Source organism: Rhipicephalus sanguineus, chromosome 6 (genome assembly GCF_013339695.2).
Source record: "Rhipicephalus sanguineus isolate Rsan-2018 chromosome 6, BIME_Rsan_1.4, whole genome shotgun sequence".
NCBI classification, from domain to species: Eukaryota; Metazoa; Arthropoda; class Arachnida; order Ixodida; family Ixodidae; genus Rhipicephalus; species Rhipicephalus sanguineus.
In genome coordinates, this window is record NC_051181.1 from 99,402,789 (window position 1) to 99,420,841 (window position 18,053).

Sequence of the window (18,053 nt, forward strand, 5' to 3'; positions counted from 1 at the left end):
AATAACACGATACGCCAAGAACATTCACGTTCACATCGTCACTTTCGGGGCCTACTGGCGCCTTACAATTTCAACCCGTTTCCGCAAGGCGTTTTGCGTCACCGACTGAACGCTTGCGAAACCACCTCAGAGCGTAACCAACGGTAGCGCACCCACGGTCCAGTGTAACACATTTGCCGGAACAGGATTTTTTTTTTCAATTTCATATGAAAAGTGCCACACACAAGCATCTATTAACATTTCATAGTACACAGGGTTGGATGCAGGATTTTTCCGAAGGGGCATCAGCCTCTGGGAGAACCTGATACGTGCTCTTCTAGGGGTATAAATTAAAAAAAAAAGAAAGTGAAGTGGTGGTGGGGGGGGGGGGGGGGGGGGAATGGTCAGACCATCCGGGCCGCCCCTCTGAATTTGGTAGTGATAGCACATGAAATGCTTGAAAAATACGCGTACTGACGCAATACGCGCGCAATTCATTCCACCATATGCTACCTTGTTAAACTCCACAATCAAAAACCAACTACAAACAACACGCTTCAGTACAATCAGTCCGTTCGCTGAGAATCGTTGACGCACTCGACCGATCTCTCTAAGATGCAATTGTTATCGCAATGTAATAAACAAAGAAATGTCAACAGCAGCGCAGGCATGTGCGAGTAGCCACGATGCAGCTTTGGAACTCGTACTCGAAACTGCGGTTTGTCTGTAGGTGCAAGCAGACGGCGCGAAAGCTGTCTTGTTCCGGCGTGGCACCAAAAAGTGTTCTCTGATGAGTGCCGATGCTACGATATGCCGCATCTATTCAGAACGGGAAAACAAAACACGGCGTTAGTCGTAAGCAGTAGCCGGAGCAATGGAACGATCTGCCGCTTCTCGTCGGCCGCGAGGAAATCTAATAACACGGAGGTTAGTTTCCTTTAAATCTTTTTTCAGCAGCCCAGTTTCCTCAATCCGAGCAACCCCGCACAAGAGAATAAGTCGGCATTGCCGTTCCTCTCAGCCCCCACACGCCGATACGTACTCTCCGTGTGTGCACGTGCGGAGCGCGCTTAGCCTTCAACATGGCGGAAATTCGCGCGGCGGCCGCTAGATGGCAGCAGATATTGCATAAGATACGTACAGCTGGCAGTGCGGGCGATATGGCAACAAGGAGCATTAAGCGGAAGGTCAGAGAGGCGGAGAAGACTTATTGGATGACAGCGATGGAAAAGAAGCCGGCTCTGAGTAACTACCGAAAAGGAAAAAACGAAATAAGGAGGGAAAGGTTTTATGATAATTCAAGGGGAAGCGCTTTACTGTTTGAAGCAAGGTCGGGCTGCCTGAGAACGCGTAGTTATAAAGCAAGATTCAGTAACGAAGAAGAACAATGTACATGCTGCGGGGGAACTAAGGAAACGATGGAACATGTACTGATTGAATGTGGCGATATTCACCCAGGTATACGTGTGGGCACGAGTCTACAGGAAGCCTTGGGTTTTAGGGACAACAATGGAAAGCTGAACACGCCCGCGATAGAAATAAGTAAGAGACGGTTAGAGTATTGGTGGCAGAAAAGTAGAGATAAAGTACAAAAATAAATAATTGGGGGAAAAAAGGTTATTCTGCCTTAAGAGGCAGAGAGATGGACTGTGAATTTATATTTTTTGTTATAATAACATAGATTTAATCAATGTAGATAAGGCATTAGGACAACATGAAACAAGGAAGTTTTTTTTTCTTTTTTTTTTCTTTTTTTATCCTTCGAGCCTGGTGGCAGACATGTCACCGCCCCGTTATAAAGGGGACGCTCATAGCATCCATCCAGCATCCGTGTATAGAAATATCTAAAATAGAAAATAGGCCCTTGTACATGGCTTTTCTAGACATCACTGGGGCGTACGACAACGTTAATCAGGAAATTTTGTGGGGTATATTGAAAGGAATGGGCATAGGCGACGACTGTATACAGCTTTTGAGGGAGATATACCGAGAAAATAGAGTTTGCATAGAATGGGAAGGAATGAGTAGCAAAGAGAACGTTGAGATTAGCAAGGGGCTGAGACAGGGATGTCCTTTGTCCCCGCTGTTATTCATGCTGTACATGGTGAATATGGAAAAAGCGCTAGAAGGTAGCAACTTTGGTTTTAATCTGTCACACAAACAGGGCGGCGTGATGATTGAGCAGAAGCTTCCAGGATTATTTTATGCTGACGATATTGTCTTATTTGCTGACAGTCGAGAGGATATACAGCAGCTGGCGGATATATGCGGAAGGGAAGGGGAAGCTCTAGGACTAGGATTTAGTGTAACAAAATGTGGATTGATGGTATTCAATGACCCTTGTGATCAGGCGGTGTCAATACAGGGCCAAGAAATACCGAGGGTGAGCGAATACAAGTACCTCGGAGTATGGATAAATGAGGGTGACAGGTACATGGAGGTACAGGAAAAAGCCTCAGCAGCAAAAGGAAAGAGGAATGCTGCAATAATGAAGCGCAGAGCATTGTGGGGATACAATAGGTACGAGGTGCTTCGAGGTCTGTGGAAATGTGTAATGGTTCCGGGGCTTACTTTTGGGAACTCAGTGGTGTGCATGAGGGCAGAGGTGCAATCGGGAATGGATATAAATCAAAGGACTGTGGGACGCCTCGCGTTGGGTGCTCACGGGAACACGACAAATGAGGCTGTAAAGGGCGATATGGGATGGGCAGGTTTTGAGGCGAGGGAGGCTCAGAGCAAAATAAGGTTCGAAGAAAGGCTAAGGAATATGAAGGAGAGTAGATGGGCAGAGAAGGTGTTCCGTTACTTGTAAAGGAAGAGCGTGGACACACAGTGGAGAAAAAGAACTAGGAGGCTCACTGGTAAATATACGGCTGGTAGTGTAAGCAGTGTGTCAACAAAGAGCGTTAAGCGAAAAGTCAGAGAGGCGGAGAGGATTTACTGGATGGCAGCTATGGAGAAAAAACCGGCTTTGAGTAACTACCGAAGGGGCAAAAATGAAATAAGGAGGGAGGCATTTTACGACAATTCAATGGGGAGCGCTTTACTGTTTGAAGCGAGATCGGGTTGCCTTAGAACGGGTAGTTATAAAGCGAGATTCAGTAAAGAAGAAGAACAATGCACGTGCTGGGGGGAAGATCAGGAAACGGCGGAGCATGTTCTGATTGAATGTGGAGACATCCACCCAGGTGTACGTTTGGGCACGAGCCTACATGACGCCTTGGGTTTTAGAGACAATGGAAAGCTGAACACACCCGCGATTGAAATAAGTAAGAGACGGTTAGAGTATTGGTGGCAGAAAACTAGAGAGAAAGGACAAAAATAAATAATGGGAAAAAAATAAGGACATTCTGCCGTAAAGGGCACAGAACGGAGCTGAAAACTTAAGGTTTTTTTTTTTTCTTCTGGAGTAAATTAGTTTTAATTGAAGTAAAGACACTAGGCCGACGCTAAAAAAAAGGAAAAAGAGTAAAAGGTTTTTTTTTTCGAGCCTGGTGGCACATTTGTCACCGCCCCGTTATAAAGGGGACGCTCATAGCATCCATCCATCCATCTATAGCACGTCGTTCATACATCTCCCCGTTTGGTATACGTAGCAGCTGCCACGCGAAAGAGGTATTCAATAAAGAACACCCATTTTACAGGGGATCAGCTATCAGCCTCGCTGCTCCGATAAGCCGCAAATGGTAAGCAGTTTACGGACGGTGTAGAACTTTTTGGTATTGAAATGCGAATGCGCCGCTCTTATTCAAAGACGACTAAACACAAAGCCAGAGTTCATAGTGCCGCTTACATAAGCGGATTTAAGCTTCTTTTTTTGCCGAGTCGCTCGTAGAATTTTATAGTAGCTTGTCGCGTTTTTTAGGGTGGCTTATCTGCATTTTGCCAGTAAATATAGTTGTTTTAGTGATAATTGCATGTTCATCAATAGCGCGTTTGTCGTTCACTAATAGTTCGTTTGCCGATGACATTATATAGTTGAATGTTGATGTCAAACATAGGTTGGGGGAATCTAGAAGCAACGTTAATCATGCACTGGCAAACGTGCATTCAACCGAATGGAGACCCTTGAGACCAGGGGCGTAGCCAGAAATTTTTTTTTCGGAGGGGGGGGGCGGGGGGTTCAACCATGCTTTATGTATGTTCGTGCGTGCGTTTGTCTGTGTGCGTGTATATATACACAAGCAAAATTGAAAAATTTCGGGGGGGGTTTGAACCCCCCCAACCCCCCCTCCCCCCCCTTGGCTACGCCCCTGCTTGAGACAGTTTTAAAAGTAAATATCTGCTTTCGTTCATATAGTTGCGCACATTTTCGCTGTACAAAATAATTAAAGGGATCTTTTTTAACTCCCTTTCGCATTTGAGCGACATTTTTATTGTAATTAAAACATTTTCAAGAATGAGAAAATTCATTAACTTTCCGCTTCTCTTGGGCTTCCTCGCGAAAGTCGCAGTCGCTTTTTGGGGGCTTCTTTTGTGATGATTATCTGCCTGTTAGCTCGGTAGCATCTGGCAACTCTGCACCGAGCGCTCGAACGCATTAACTTCTGTGTAGTGAGCGACGAGTTGACGAAGGGAGAAAGTTTCAAGGAGAATGTGTTCGGTTTTGGAAACTAGAATAGGCTGCGCAGATAGACGCCTATTTCGGCCATCAACATGTTGCCCTCCTCCCGACAAAAACAAGTCTATTATAAGCGCTGGTGCAAGAGTTTATCTGGCACCACTCGGACAAATGAGTAGTAATCAAGGGCTACCGGCAGGTAGCACGTGATTACGCTCTCTGTGCACGCGCGTCTGCGATAAAGCACGTCGTTATCACCTCCCCACCCCCCTTTTTTTGCGCTTCGTATACATTTGGTGCTTCCAGTCAAAGTCTCACGGTTGCCTCCGTGCCATCGACGTCTTCAGCACCGTATCTAGAACCTTCATGCTTGCACTCCACTGTCCGGGTTCCTCCACTCGCATTTGCGCATATCCCGCGTTGATAACGCCAACGAGTTCCAGACAAACTGAAGTTCATTCTCTTTGTGTGTGTGTGTGTGTGTGTGTGTGTGTGTGTGTGTGTGTGTGTGTGTGTGTGTGTGTGTGTGTGTGTGTGTGTGTGTGTGGTGTGTGTGTGTGTGTGTGTGTGTGTGTGTGTGTGTGTGTGTGGTGTGTGTGTGTGTGTGTGTGTGTGTGTGGTGTGTGTGTGTGTGTGTGTGTGTGTGTGTGTGTGTGTGTGTGGTGTGTGTGTGTGTGTGTGTGTGTGTGTGTGTGTGTGTGTGTGTGTGTGTGTGTGTGTGTGTGTGTGTGTGTGTGTGTGTGTGTGTGTGTGTGTGTGTGTGTGTGTGTGTGTGTGTGTGTGTGTGTGTGTGTGTGTGTGTGTGTGTGTGTGTGTGTGTGTGTGTGTGTGTGTGTGTGTGTGTGGTGTGTGTGTGTGTGTGTGTGTGTGTGTGTGTGTGTGTGTGTGTGTGTGTGTGTGTGTGTGTGTGTGTGTGTGTGTGTGTGTGTGTGTGTGTGTGTGTGTGTGTGTGTGTGTGTGTGTGTGTGTGTGTGTGTGTGTGTGTGTGTGTGTGTGTGTGTGTGTGTGTGTGTGTCGCACTTATAGCTTTCCACGGTTTCTTTTTCTTCTTCTTGCCAACGTTATATTGCCAGGCTCGGCCACGGAGCTCGTCAACAATTGCTCGTTTTATCGCTGCGAATAAATGGTGGTTCCATTACGCGGTGGTGCCCGTGATACGGCCCAAATCACGGACCAACTTTCTCGTTCCTTTTTTTTTTTTTTGCTTGTCGCGCGTGAGCACGAAATCGTTGCGCAACGAGGCCTGCGCACTTTTTTGCGAAGGAAGGCCCACGAGACGCTATAGCTGAGAAGGAGCCATGGCAAGCGGCGGATTCACGGTGGTGGACTACACGGTGCTGGCGGCCTTGCTGGCTTTGTCGGTGTCCATCGGCGTCTGGGTGGCGTGGCAGGACCGACGCCGCCAGAGCAGCCGCCACTTCCTCACCGCCCGCGGACAGCTGGGATGGCTGCCCGTCTCGCTGTCCATGATGGCCAGCTTCTTCTCGGCCGTCAACGTGCTCGGCCTACCTGCCCAGGTGAGAGCCCAGTTTCACCGTGCCGGAGGAATGAATGAACCCGCGAGGCTCGTAGGCGGATAACTGATGCAAAAATTTCACACGTCGAAGAAAGGCTGTGGGGTCGGAACTTGCGCGATAACTTAGTGGTAACGGTACAGTGCGGTTAAGCACAAATTCGTGGGTTCTATTCCCGGACGGCGGCGGTAGCGGCCCACGTACTGACGGATGTATGTAGTATGTACACGCACTATTCGTACACGCACCGCGCATGGAGTGCACGTTAAAGAGATCTGAAACCGCATTGGAAGTGAAATGAAGACGATATTGTCTGCAGTGTCCAGGCTGCCGTTGTCAAGTGCCAGCCATTCGCTGGCGACTCTTAGTGACGTCATGAGTATAGGATCGCCATTCATACCTATTCAACACAAGCGCATTAAGATATTCTATACCCCGTAATTCTATACGCCGGAATTTTTCGATCTGCAAACTCTGTTCTGCTTTCTTTGCACGGACGCCAGTAAAAGTGATAACTGATACAGATGGAGATAGCACGCGAGAGAAACAGCAACTCGAAACACTTGCAGATTAGACGGCAGACTGTCCCCCGTATTCTCAAACAAGCCTCGACTCGAATTTCACACTTCACTTGTCAGAGCTGAGCGCAGCGCCGCCGCCCGACTGAAAATGACTCAGTGGTTCTCACGAAATTATGCCGGCTATCGCTCATATGCAGTGAACATTCCTGTTCATATGCAGTGAACATTCCGCCATCGACATTCTCGAGTCAAGGTGGAGCGCCGAGTGAAGGGACGTTCTAGAATACGGGGGATACAGCTATTTTATTTAAGGCCGGGAATGGTCGCGGACAGGACACCAAAGTTTCAAAGTTGAGCTATGCGTTGTATGTTAACCGCATACGTATGCCATAACCGGCCGGCAAAATTCTCTAGCAAGTGATCGGCATTTATCAATTGCTTCAGCTCTGAACTCGCTCACTCCGATTTGGAGTATGTTCTTGAAGTAAAAATGATTCTGATTCTGATCAGAAGGCTCTCACTGCGAGCAACGGCATCTTCTCTCGAAGCATATTCGCTAAGCATATTTTGTCCCAAGTGTTTACGCGTGAAATAGTATAACGCCGGAACGAAACGCAAACACAGCAAAACGAGCTGTCAGTATTTGTCATTCTATATTTAAAAAAAAATGTCCGCTGCGTGTAAGCGCGGTCAATTCACAAAGGCAAGTCATTTTGAGGCCAGTGCGCACGCTCAGCAATCGAGTACGCTCACACGTATACCACGTTTAAGATCAGACTCAGTAGGACTCCAGTGTGCTATTATGCTTGTCAACATAAAAATCACGGTTGATTTCGTTTTCAAGTTAATACGCGAATCAAGGTTTGTGGACTAAAAGCGTTGCAATGAGGATATACAGGGTGTCCCTACTATCACGCAGCATGATTTTAAAAAAGAGGAACGGCTTTACGCGAAACAAACCTAGGGCATATTTTTCCCAGTAGTTTGGAGTAGCCACCACAATTTTTTTTCTTTAATGAAGTATAGTTAATTAGTAATAATTACATTGGTAACCCTTCGAGTACTCACGCAATTAATCAAAATGGGAATGAGGCATACGTAGGCATGTTCAAATGACATCTGACTGCGCTATTTTCAACAACCCATTAAGTGCGTGCTCATTTTTTTCCGGCTGATAAGGAAAGCCGGCGAAATATGAAAAATAGCACGTGACTACACTCCCAGCCGCCAAAAAAAAAAGAAAAAAAGCAGCGCCCTCAAATAAGCTTACTGCAAGTAACCGCTTTGCCTGTTGTCCGTTGCCAGAGACAGCGTTTCGCCCTTTGGCAAGGGTAGAGGTCGGGTGCCAACATGCGTCGCAATCTTGCATGGATTCATTCCACTCGACTGTAAACGCACTATCGTTATCCAGATCTCACGACAGACTGTTCTAATTGATAACGCGGCAAGAGCGCCTTCCTGATTACGGCCTGACACTGTAAGATCAAAGCGGCGCGTTTCTTCGGCCGGGGAATGCCAGTTAGGGCGATCCATATATTTTTTTTTCATTCTGCATTTTTTTTCCTTTCTACTGGCTCTCACAGTGAGCCTTTATGAGGGCGCTGGTTCCTGATGCGCGAGTCTAGTCACGTGTCATTTTTTGAGATTTCGCGGGCTTTCTTTATCAACCGGAAAAAATGAGCGCTCAATTATAGTACGTTGAATAGAGTGCAGTTAGATATGTCACATGAACATGCCTACATATGCCTCACTGAGATTTTGATAACTGGGAGAGTACTTGTCGAGTTACAAATATAATAACGACTAATTCATTGAACATCATTAACGAAAAAAGTAGTGGTGGCTGCTCCAGTGTACTAGGAACAATAGGAACTAGGTTTCCTTTGTGTAACACCGTTCGTCTATTTTTAAACAGTGCTGCGTGATAGTTGGGCACCCTGTATATCCCTCTGCCTATGTATTTCGCAATTTATAGGTAAAGTTGTCGTTCTGGATATCACCTTGCATTTTCTCGAAAATGAGCTGTTTTTCAAATATTATTTAATAATTTTAATTCGGCTGTTATGGTATTGCAATGATCATTTTCTTGGTCCCTGCTTTTATTTTCGGCGCTTTGGTTGCATTTCCTTTCCACTGTCGTTCACATCTTCTTGCTGTAAACGCGCGCCGCTACTCAGAGCTTACGGTTATTAGGTACAGTTGGCGTCGAAAGTTTAGAGACCACTAGGTCTGAGAAAGCTTTGAATTTGTCAGCAGTTTGTGACTGTACTCGATCGAACTGCACTGTACACGTTGTTAGTGCATTTTAGAACAGGCCGGAAATCTAAATTCAAAGCTGCCTGCCAAAGCAGCAGGAATATTGAGCTTTTTCTTGAGTATTGTGATATCTAAATTTATGACGCTGACTGTACATCTTTATTTCAGTATACCGTGATTACCATTACCCGTCAATGTGTGTCTGGTACGGCTGCTCGTTTGCTCCGATGCGCGATAAAGGCGAGAGACCCTGACGAGAGCAATGTCTAAACGATATAAAAGGCCACTCAAGGACCAGTTCCTAGTTTAGAAACGATTGATTGATTGATTGATTGATTGATTGATTGATTGATTGATTGATTGATTGATTGATTGATTGATTGATTGATTGATTGATTGATTGATTGATTGATTGATTGATTGATTGACTGATTGATTGACTGATTGACTGACTGACTGACTGAGTCGTCGACGTCATTATCTGTATCCTATCAGATTTTCGTAATATTCCACATGAACATATATGTAGGAGTCGGCGGCTCGTTACTCATATCCGCAGATTGAGCTAATAAGGCAATCAAATAACAGTTAAAGTCTGGACCTTTGATTCGAACTCATCGTCATACTACCGCTGCGAGGAGTTTAATCTGCAAGCTAGTGGACAACAGAACGTCCACTCCTGTCGCACAAACCGTTCAATCAAGCGATCTGCTTGATTGCCAACAGAGATCTGCCAACAGAGAAACAGTGACAACGCAGCGAGCACACGCTGATTTTTACGACATTGCTTCAGCTCACTGTCGGCATTACACGATCCAAACTTCCATATGGCCGGAAGCCATATGGAAGCAGCGGATGTCGACGGGCATTTCCCGCGTTCTGGTCTAGACGATATTGCGTGAGCGGCTTTAATTATTGTAGGCCGGTATCTGTTTCCGTTGCACCTGCTTCGATGACTATGACGTGCCTTACTCAACATAGTTTTTTTCTCGCTCCTTTTCTTATTACCTCACCCATCCACCTGCAGGTGTTCATGCAAGGCTCGTTGCTCTGGATGGGCGTGTTTGCCACATCTGCCGGCGTCCTCCTGTCGGCGTACATTTTCCTGCCGGTCTACCATGGCCTCAACATCACCAGCATCAACGAGGTATGCGCTGCACACGTCTCAGAGATACACATTTAAGGGCTTGCTGTCACTGCCTCGAGTTATATAATGTTTCGGAACCTACCGGCTCCTAAATCGCACGAAGGAACTCGACCTAGGAGCTCGTACCGTCACCTTTTTCAAGTAAAACACGTACAAGTTTAAGAATGTCACTTAATTCTGGATTTCCCTAGTACCCGTCATAGCATTGGCATAGCCAGTGGGGACACATACAAACACACGCACGAAAGTGAGAGTGGATGAACCCCCCTCTCCCCGAAGAAAATGTCTGTCTGCGACCCTACGCCGTAGCACAGAGCGAATGAAGAGATAAGTAGACTGCACAGTTCTACTGCAGTTCCCGACCACGACTGATGCGTCTTACATTCATTAACATGGAAATTTCAAGCTGCATTCATTAACGTGGAAATTTCGCTTCGTTGCGGATGCGTTCTTAGACATTTAACAACGCAGCTGTTTAAGCTCGAGGTTCGGCCCTCTAGTGTGCGCAAGAGACTATCATCATCATCACGAACGGCCTCTACCTTCGAACGCGCAGCTGCGCCTTGCGCGTGCATCGCAATATCTCGACCGGGGGTGGGAAAGGAAAGTGAGGGTGAGGAGGGTAAGCGGGAGTGGAGAGAGTAAAACATAGCATAGTCTTGTGTAGTATAGTAGAGCAAAGGGTGGGAAAGGGAGGTGAGTGTGAAGAGCAGGGAAAGGAGGTGGGGAGAAGGTGAAGCGTAGTATTGTACAGCATAGTATAGCAAGATGTGGGAAAGGGAAGAGAAGGTGAGGAGAAGGGAAAGGAGGTGGGGATCGGCACCAGCTCAGCTGTTTCCTCGGTCTTCGGACCACTAATGAATAGCTGTCCCAGATTTTTCTGTAATTTACCCGACAAGGCGTATCCACTACGTGTCATTCTAAAAAATCTGCTTGGATTAATAAACAATGCACGATGAGAAGGCCTTCTGAAACGCATTCCTGATTGGGAACAGCGTGCCTCAGTGCAGGCATTACGCCTGAAATAGGTCGTCACCCGCCACGGCGGTCTATTGGTTATGGTGCTCGACTGCTGACCCGAAGGTCGCGGGATCGAATCCCGGCCGCGGTGGCCGCATTTTCGCTGGAAGCGAGAATGCTTGAGGCCCGTGTACTTAGATTTAGGTGCACGTTAAAGAATCCCAGGTGGTCAATGTTTCCGGAGCCCTACACTACGGCGTCCATCATAATGATATCCTCGTTTTGGGACGTTAAAACCCAGCAATTATTCAAATAGATTGTCATTCTGATTAGACCACGCTTAGAGGTATGGAAATCCTCGTGACAGCTCTCACTAAGAAGAAGAGGAAGAGCAGAGGAAGGCAGGGAGGTTAACCAGAAGTTTGCATCCGGTATGCTACCCTGCACTGGGGTTGGGGAATAGGGGGTTGAAAGCGAGAGAGAGAAAATAAATAATAAGAAAGAAAACAAAAAAAACAATCACATCCACACACACACAAGAGCGTTCCGCTCAGAGGCGCTCTGACAGGCCAGTGGATCGCAGGAAGGCGAGTAGTGCTTGTAAAGCCTTCTTCTGCGACGTTATGTCCGGACGATGGCGTAAAAGTCTTTCTTCTGATAGAGGCTGGTCGTCTATCTTGTTGAGAGCATGGCAAAGAGATTGTCTCTGTGTTCTATACTTCGGACAGTCACACAGAACATGCCGAATCGTTTCTTCGTCGCCGCAGTGTTCACAGGCGGTGGAGTCGGCCATCCCTATGCGAAATGCATACGCATGGGTAAACGCGACGCCCAGCCATAATCTACAGAGAACGGTAGCGTCACCTCGGCGAAGTCTTGATGGCAGTCGAAGGCTTAACGTTGGATCAAAGGTGTGTAGTCGTGCATGCATGAAATGTGGCTCATTCCAATTTGACATGGTGCATTGGCGAGCGAGCATGCGGAGCTTCCGAGCAGCGTCTGTCCTAGAAAGAGGTATCGACAGGTCGCGGTCCTCTGTATGGGCTGAACGGGCAGCTTGATCGGCCCGTTCATTGCCGATAATCCCACAGTGACTTGGTAGCCATTGAAATGTAATGCAATGTCCTTTCTCGGTGAGGTTGTGGAACATCTCGGCAGTCTCAAATACCAATTGTTCGTGCGGACCGCGGCGTAAAGTCGACAGTAGAGACTGCAGTGCCGCCTTGGAGTCGCAGAAAATCGTCCACCTTTTTCTCATTTGGTCGTTAATGAAAAGCAGCGCGGCGCGAAGCGCTGTGAGCTCTGCTGCCGTCGATGTTGTTGGGTGAGCCGTCCTGAACTTGATAGTTGTGGCGATCGTTGGAATCACGACCGCCGCTGTTGAACTGCTCGGTAGGACGGAGCCGTCAGTGTAGACGTGAGTCGAGTCGTGATACTTCTCGTACAATAGAAGTAAAGCGAGCTGTTTAAGAGCTGGTGCTGACAGATCTTGTTTTTTCTGGACGCCTGGTATTGTCAGGTTGATGACTGGTTGTTTTAGGCACCATGGAGGAACCGAAGGTCTCGCCGCCGGTGTGAAGCCAGTCGGTAGAGAGTCGCCGTGTGCGGTTACTGTTCGGCAAAAGGAGGTGCGTGGTCTGTCCGCTGGTAGAGAGGCTAGGTGGTGGTGTGGTGTCCGGGCAAGATGCCTTATGTGGGTCCTCATTGCTTCAACCTCAATATGAGTCTTTATGAGGTGGTCCTTGGCGAAGGCTATGGTCGCCGCTGTTGAAGCACTTTGAGGCAGGCCTAAACAAATCCGGAGGGTCTGGGCCTGAACACTCTGTAGCATGCGTCGACTTGTCTTGTTTGCGTTAGTTAATGCAGGCAAACTGTATCGCAGGAAACCGAGAAACAGCACCCTGTACAGTTGTAACATAGCACTGGGCGACATTCCCCAAGTCTTTCCAGCGAAAAACTTGAAGAGGTGAGAAATGCCTGCCAACCGCTTTTTCAGGTACGAGACGTGAGGACTCCATGATAGTTCTCTGTCTATTATGACACCCAGGAACTTGTGTGATCGACAATACGGTATACTTTGACCATTGATTGATACACTGTAGTTAGACATTGGTTTGCGCGTAAATGCCAGAAGAGCACACTTTCCGGTAGAAATTTCCAGGCCTCGATCACGGAGGTACACAGCAACTTGAGTGGCTGCTCTCTGGATTCTCGCTCGCAGCTGCAGGCGAGTTACCGCAGATGTCCAGACGCAGATATCATCTGCGTAAGTTGACAAACAAACAGTGCTTGGCAGGTGTGTATGGAGAGCAATCAGCGTAAGATTGAACAGCACAGGGCTGAGCACACCGCCCTGGGGAACACCACGATAACTGTAATGTAGGGAAGTGTCCCCGTCCTCCGTGATCACAAAAAAGGATCGCATGCAGAGGTAGCTGCGTATCCATTTGAACATTCGACCGCCCACTCCGACGTCTTCTAGCGCGGCAAGGACGGCTTCATGAGTAACGTTGTCATAGGCCCCTTTGACGTCGAGGAACAAAGAAGCGCAAAGACGCTTGCGGCCTTTCTCGTGCTCCACGAAGGTGATTAGGTCGATGACGCTATCAATTGATGATCGACCACGGCGAAAGCCGGCCATGGTACCTGGGTAGATGTTATTGTATTCCATGTACCACTCCAGGCGTCCGAGGATCATCCTCTCCATCACTTTGCCCACGCAACTTGCCAATGCGATCGGACGATAAGATGCCAGTTCCAGCGGTGACTTGCCAGGCTTCAACAGTGGTACCAAACGACTTGTTTTCCAACTTAAGGGGAGTGTGCCCTCCTGCCAAGATTCGTTATATAGCTCAAGCAGAGCAAGTCTCGCGCGCTCACCCAGATGACACAGGGCTCTGTAGGAGATTCCGTCAGGTCCTGGCGCTGACGAACGTTTGCAAGAAGCGAGCGCTGCCTTCAGTTCTTGGATGGAGAAGGGGAGGTCCATGCGGGGGTCACGTGGTGGTGGACAGCTGTTCGAAAGTTGTAAACTGTCGGGTGCTGTAAGTTGTCCAGTTAATCTGGCGCAGAATTCTTCTGCTACGTCAATATCTGGTCGCTTTTGGTAAATGCCTAACGCCTTGAATGGAGACCTCTGAACGGGGGATGACCGCAAACCTCGTACCGTCCTCCATAGCTGCGATAATGGCTTACGAGGGTCGAGCGACTCGCAGAAAGCAGTCCAGCGTTGGAATTCGACCTTATCCAACCGGCGCTGGATCTTTTTCTGCATACGTCTGGCAGTCCGTAAATCGTCAATGGCCTTCGTGCGTCGGTACCCTCCTTTCAGCACGTCGCCGGATTGCGCGAAGTCTCTCCAACTCTAGGTCGAAGTCCGTGAATTTCGAAGAGCAGTTGAAGGTACGTACAGACACCTGTACAGTGCTCTTGATTGCCTGTTCCAAGTCTAGTATGTGGTCTTGACATTGATCTTCCATTCGAGACTCAAATGTCGTCCAGTCCACTCTTCGTATCGTGTCGTGTATCTTGGAAGGTGACAATCCTCTAATCTTGACGTATGTGGGAATATGGTCACTCCCATGCGTTTCTATGTCCGTGAACCACCCCGCATGCCTCACTAAGCTTCGTGAAACAAAAGCCAAGTCGAGACAGCTGCTGTATGTGGAGCCACGTAAAAATGTAGGACTGCCATCATTCAACAACAAAAGTTCATTATCGGAGGCGAAAGACACCAAATTTCTGCCTTTCACGTCGGTCTTCGGGCTTCCCCATAGAGTATGATGGGCGTTAAAATCCCCGATGATAACACATGATCAGGGGCTGATGATAGGATATCTCGTAATCTTTTATGGTCAAACCGACTTGATGGTGATAGGTATGCGCCCACAACTGTAATGGTAAGTCTCTTCTTTTTCACTCTTAAACATACATATTGATTATCATCATGAGGTGGTACAGGCTGAAGGATGTAAGTGAGATCGCGGCGAATGAACACCAGAACCTTGCTTCTTTCAGTAATGGCAGACGACATAAAAGGTTCGTATCCAGAAAGTCTTATTGCACTGGATAAATTCGGCTCGCAGATGACGATTACGGGAAACTTATTGGCGTACACGAATCGCCGAAAATCAGCAATGCGCGATCTCAGTCCTCTGGCATTCCACTGAAATATTGCTGCATTCCGGACCTCATCCCTGAAAGGCATCGGTGACTGAGCCATGGTCTATTCAAGGGCTGCCAGCACCGGACTGAGAGCGTCCAGTACTTGAAGGGCACTTCTAGCTGACGTCGTCTTCATGTTGCCTAACAACATGCGAATGGCGTTCATCAATGATCGCAGAATCGCTACCACTTGGTGATCTGTGTGCCATGCCGTTGTAGCATCTTGCTCTTGTGGTTGAGGCTCCCTCTGCTGTGGCTTCTCTACTGGTCGCGTTTCCTTAAGTGGTGGCCATTCCTTTGTTGAGAGAGATCTACAAGTAGCCTCTCTTTCAGCGGCGTTGGTGTTTGCCGCGCTGGGAACCGGAGGAACGGACTTTCTCACTGAATGCGACATTGTCCTTCGTGACGACCTTCGACGGCGACGTCGTCTTCGCCTCACTTTTTCCGCTGCCTCTTTGTGAGTTGAGCTGTCTCTCACCATCTGTTTCAGAACAGAAATCTCCTTCTTTATCTGAGGACATTCCTTGGAGGAAGCACTGTGAGCACCATGACAGTTCGGGCACTTCAGCGTAGTTGCACTACAGTTGTCTTCTGAATGAGGTTCGGCGCATCGCGGGCACACTGCGGAATTTCTGCAAACGCCCTTCACGTGGCCAATCTTCTGGCAGTTGAAACACTGCATAGGCTTCGGTATAAATGGACGGACCTGGTGACGAAAATGGCCAACCTTCACGTAAGACGGTAGGCAGTCACCCTTGAACGTTACTCGCACACAACGTGTGTTACCTAGGCGACCTACATGCACAATGACGTTGTTTTCATTCGCCGGTTTTATAAGCACTGAGAGGTCTTCATTGGCGATTTCAGTGTCGATGTCATAGATGACACCTGCTACGGTGGCACCATCCGCTGGAATGATTGGCCGGACTTTGATGTTCCCCAGCTGCGTTACATGCTGCAGCGTGCTCAGCGCACTCGGGTTAATCACATCGATTGCCAAAATGTTTTTCCTCGTGTTTAGCCTGATATCCTTGATCTCGTTTGGCACTGTGTTTTCAAGGTACAAAGACAATGCTTGCCTGTTGAGGACACGCAGATTGTCGATAGCGTTCTGTGGCACAAACAGGATGGAGTGGGGCCACCGCTGAGGCGCAGTTTTCACAGTGGTTGTGCTTGACGCCGACGATGCGTTGATGATTCTTCGTTTGGCCTTGCGGTACAACACAGGTTGAAAGCCGTCTTCGGAGGACTCATCGCCTGATGCGGAGTACAGCTAGGTGTCCTCGCTCTCGCTTGCTGTGTTACCACGCTTCCTCGAGGCGATCCCCGCGGTTGAACCGGAACCGGACGGAACCTCTTGGGGTTGCACATCCATCACCGTGATGTAGGGGGCGGCAGACCCCACAATTGCAGTGTAGAATCCAGAAAACGGCAGAGACGGGCAAGATGTGTTCCACAAGAGAAGCACTTCGTCCAGCTCTCACTAAAATGTGCTGCTTGCTGAAAGGTGCTAGTGAGCCTCTGTTTTTCGCGGTCTGTTTCGACGTCCTCATCGCTATGCCTGGAACATTTCTGCATTGACCGCGAACCCTTTTACGACAACAGCGACAACAAATTAACTACGAGCAAAATCCGGCGCTTATTACTGCTATTTGCAGTAAGTTGATTGATACTCGCCGTGGTAGCTAGCACGTAAGGTGTCGCGCTGCTATTCTCGAGGACGCGGGTTCGATTCCCGGCCACGGCTGCCTCATTTCGTTGGGGGCGGAATGTAAAGAACGTCCTTGTCCTTGTACTGAAGTATACGTTAAAAAACCTCGTGTGGTTAAAATTAAACCGAAGTCCCCCGCTATGACGTGCCGGATATCGCGTAAAACCTCAGGAATTATTGCTCAACTAGTAACCCTCCTTCGAATATGACATACCTGCCCAGGCGGGTTTTATTTTCTTCTTTTTTGATATAGAACTGCTTACTATCGCATACGTGCCCTTGGCGTTAATTTTCATCAGAAGTCAACGATATTTCGTTCCCCCTGCAGCCCTCTTGGCAAGACGTCCTTGTTCGACGAACGTGCTAATTCTTCACTCCCACGCAGAGTTGACCCATTCCTGTGGTTTTCGCTGAGTCAGAAAGATTGACCGCACGTTTGACATTATCCTCCATTGCGATACGCATAGACGCAACCTACACGCCTCATGTCCTCTGTCGCATCAAAGAGCATCCCAACACGCACACACGTGCATACATTGCGGTTCTCGTGATAACTCAGGTGCTCTTGAATATCTTCGCTTGAACATACTAGACAAGCATCCTCTACTAATTAACAAAGTGGTTCGCGAATAAACAAAGTACTTATACCACGGTCGTGTACAGACGAAGTGGTGGCGTGCAGCGAGCGCTCTTCGCGATTTTGGCCTGGACGCTTATAATATGGACTAGGTACAAAACGTTTGTTTTGTACATTTTATACATTGCGCTTCGCACTTTTAGCCGGCTAAGATTGATATTATTACCAGTGCAACTTGTTCCTGACAAAACCCGATTGGTGGAGAAAGGTTTGCGAAATGGAAAACTGTCATCCACATGGTTTGCTGCATGAAGGTATATATAAAACAAGAAAACCCATATGAATTTCTAAGAAAAAAGAAAAAGCTTGCTTCCCAGTACACAATAAGAAATTCGATAGGTGTTACACTCTTGTAATAGCAGTGTCACACATTCACTTTTGATCGCGATCGCGCATGATCAGGATCGAATCTATTCACCGTGATTGGTTCCTTTAAGCAAGCTTCAGAAGGGAGCCAACCACCGTTAATAAATTTCAGTCCGATAGGGCATAATCGCGACAAGCATTGCTATGTGTGACACCGGTACTACACAAGAAAACGAAAACATTGACGCTCTCATGTAAGGCAATGTGAGTCGCAATGAGCAGCGCATATGTTTAGCA

General features: G+C 47.8%; 1 protein-coding gene across 4 annotated transcripts in view; it reads left to right on the plus strand.

Annotated features, from left to right (window-relative positions):
- The window catches only part of LOC119396011 (sodium-coupled monocarboxylate transporter 2), a 293,281-nt gene that overhangs the window by 248,790 nt on the left and 26,438 nt on the right, over positions 1-18,053 (plus strand). The window contains exons 1-2 of one of the 4 annotated variants that reach the window (XM_037663041.2): positions 5,815-6,057; positions 9,859-9,978. The exons of 2 other annotated variants lie outside the window; for them this stretch is intronic. In XM_037663041.2, the coding sequence (XP_037518969.1) occupies positions 5,839-6,057; positions 9,859-9,978 (339 nt within the window). In that variant the 5' untranslated portion in view covers positions 5,815-5,838. Of the gene's footprint in view, positions 1-5,814; positions 6,058-9,858; positions 9,979-18,053 lie in introns of those variants that run through there. One more of the 4 variants, XM_049416867.1, reaches the window with a different exon arrangement.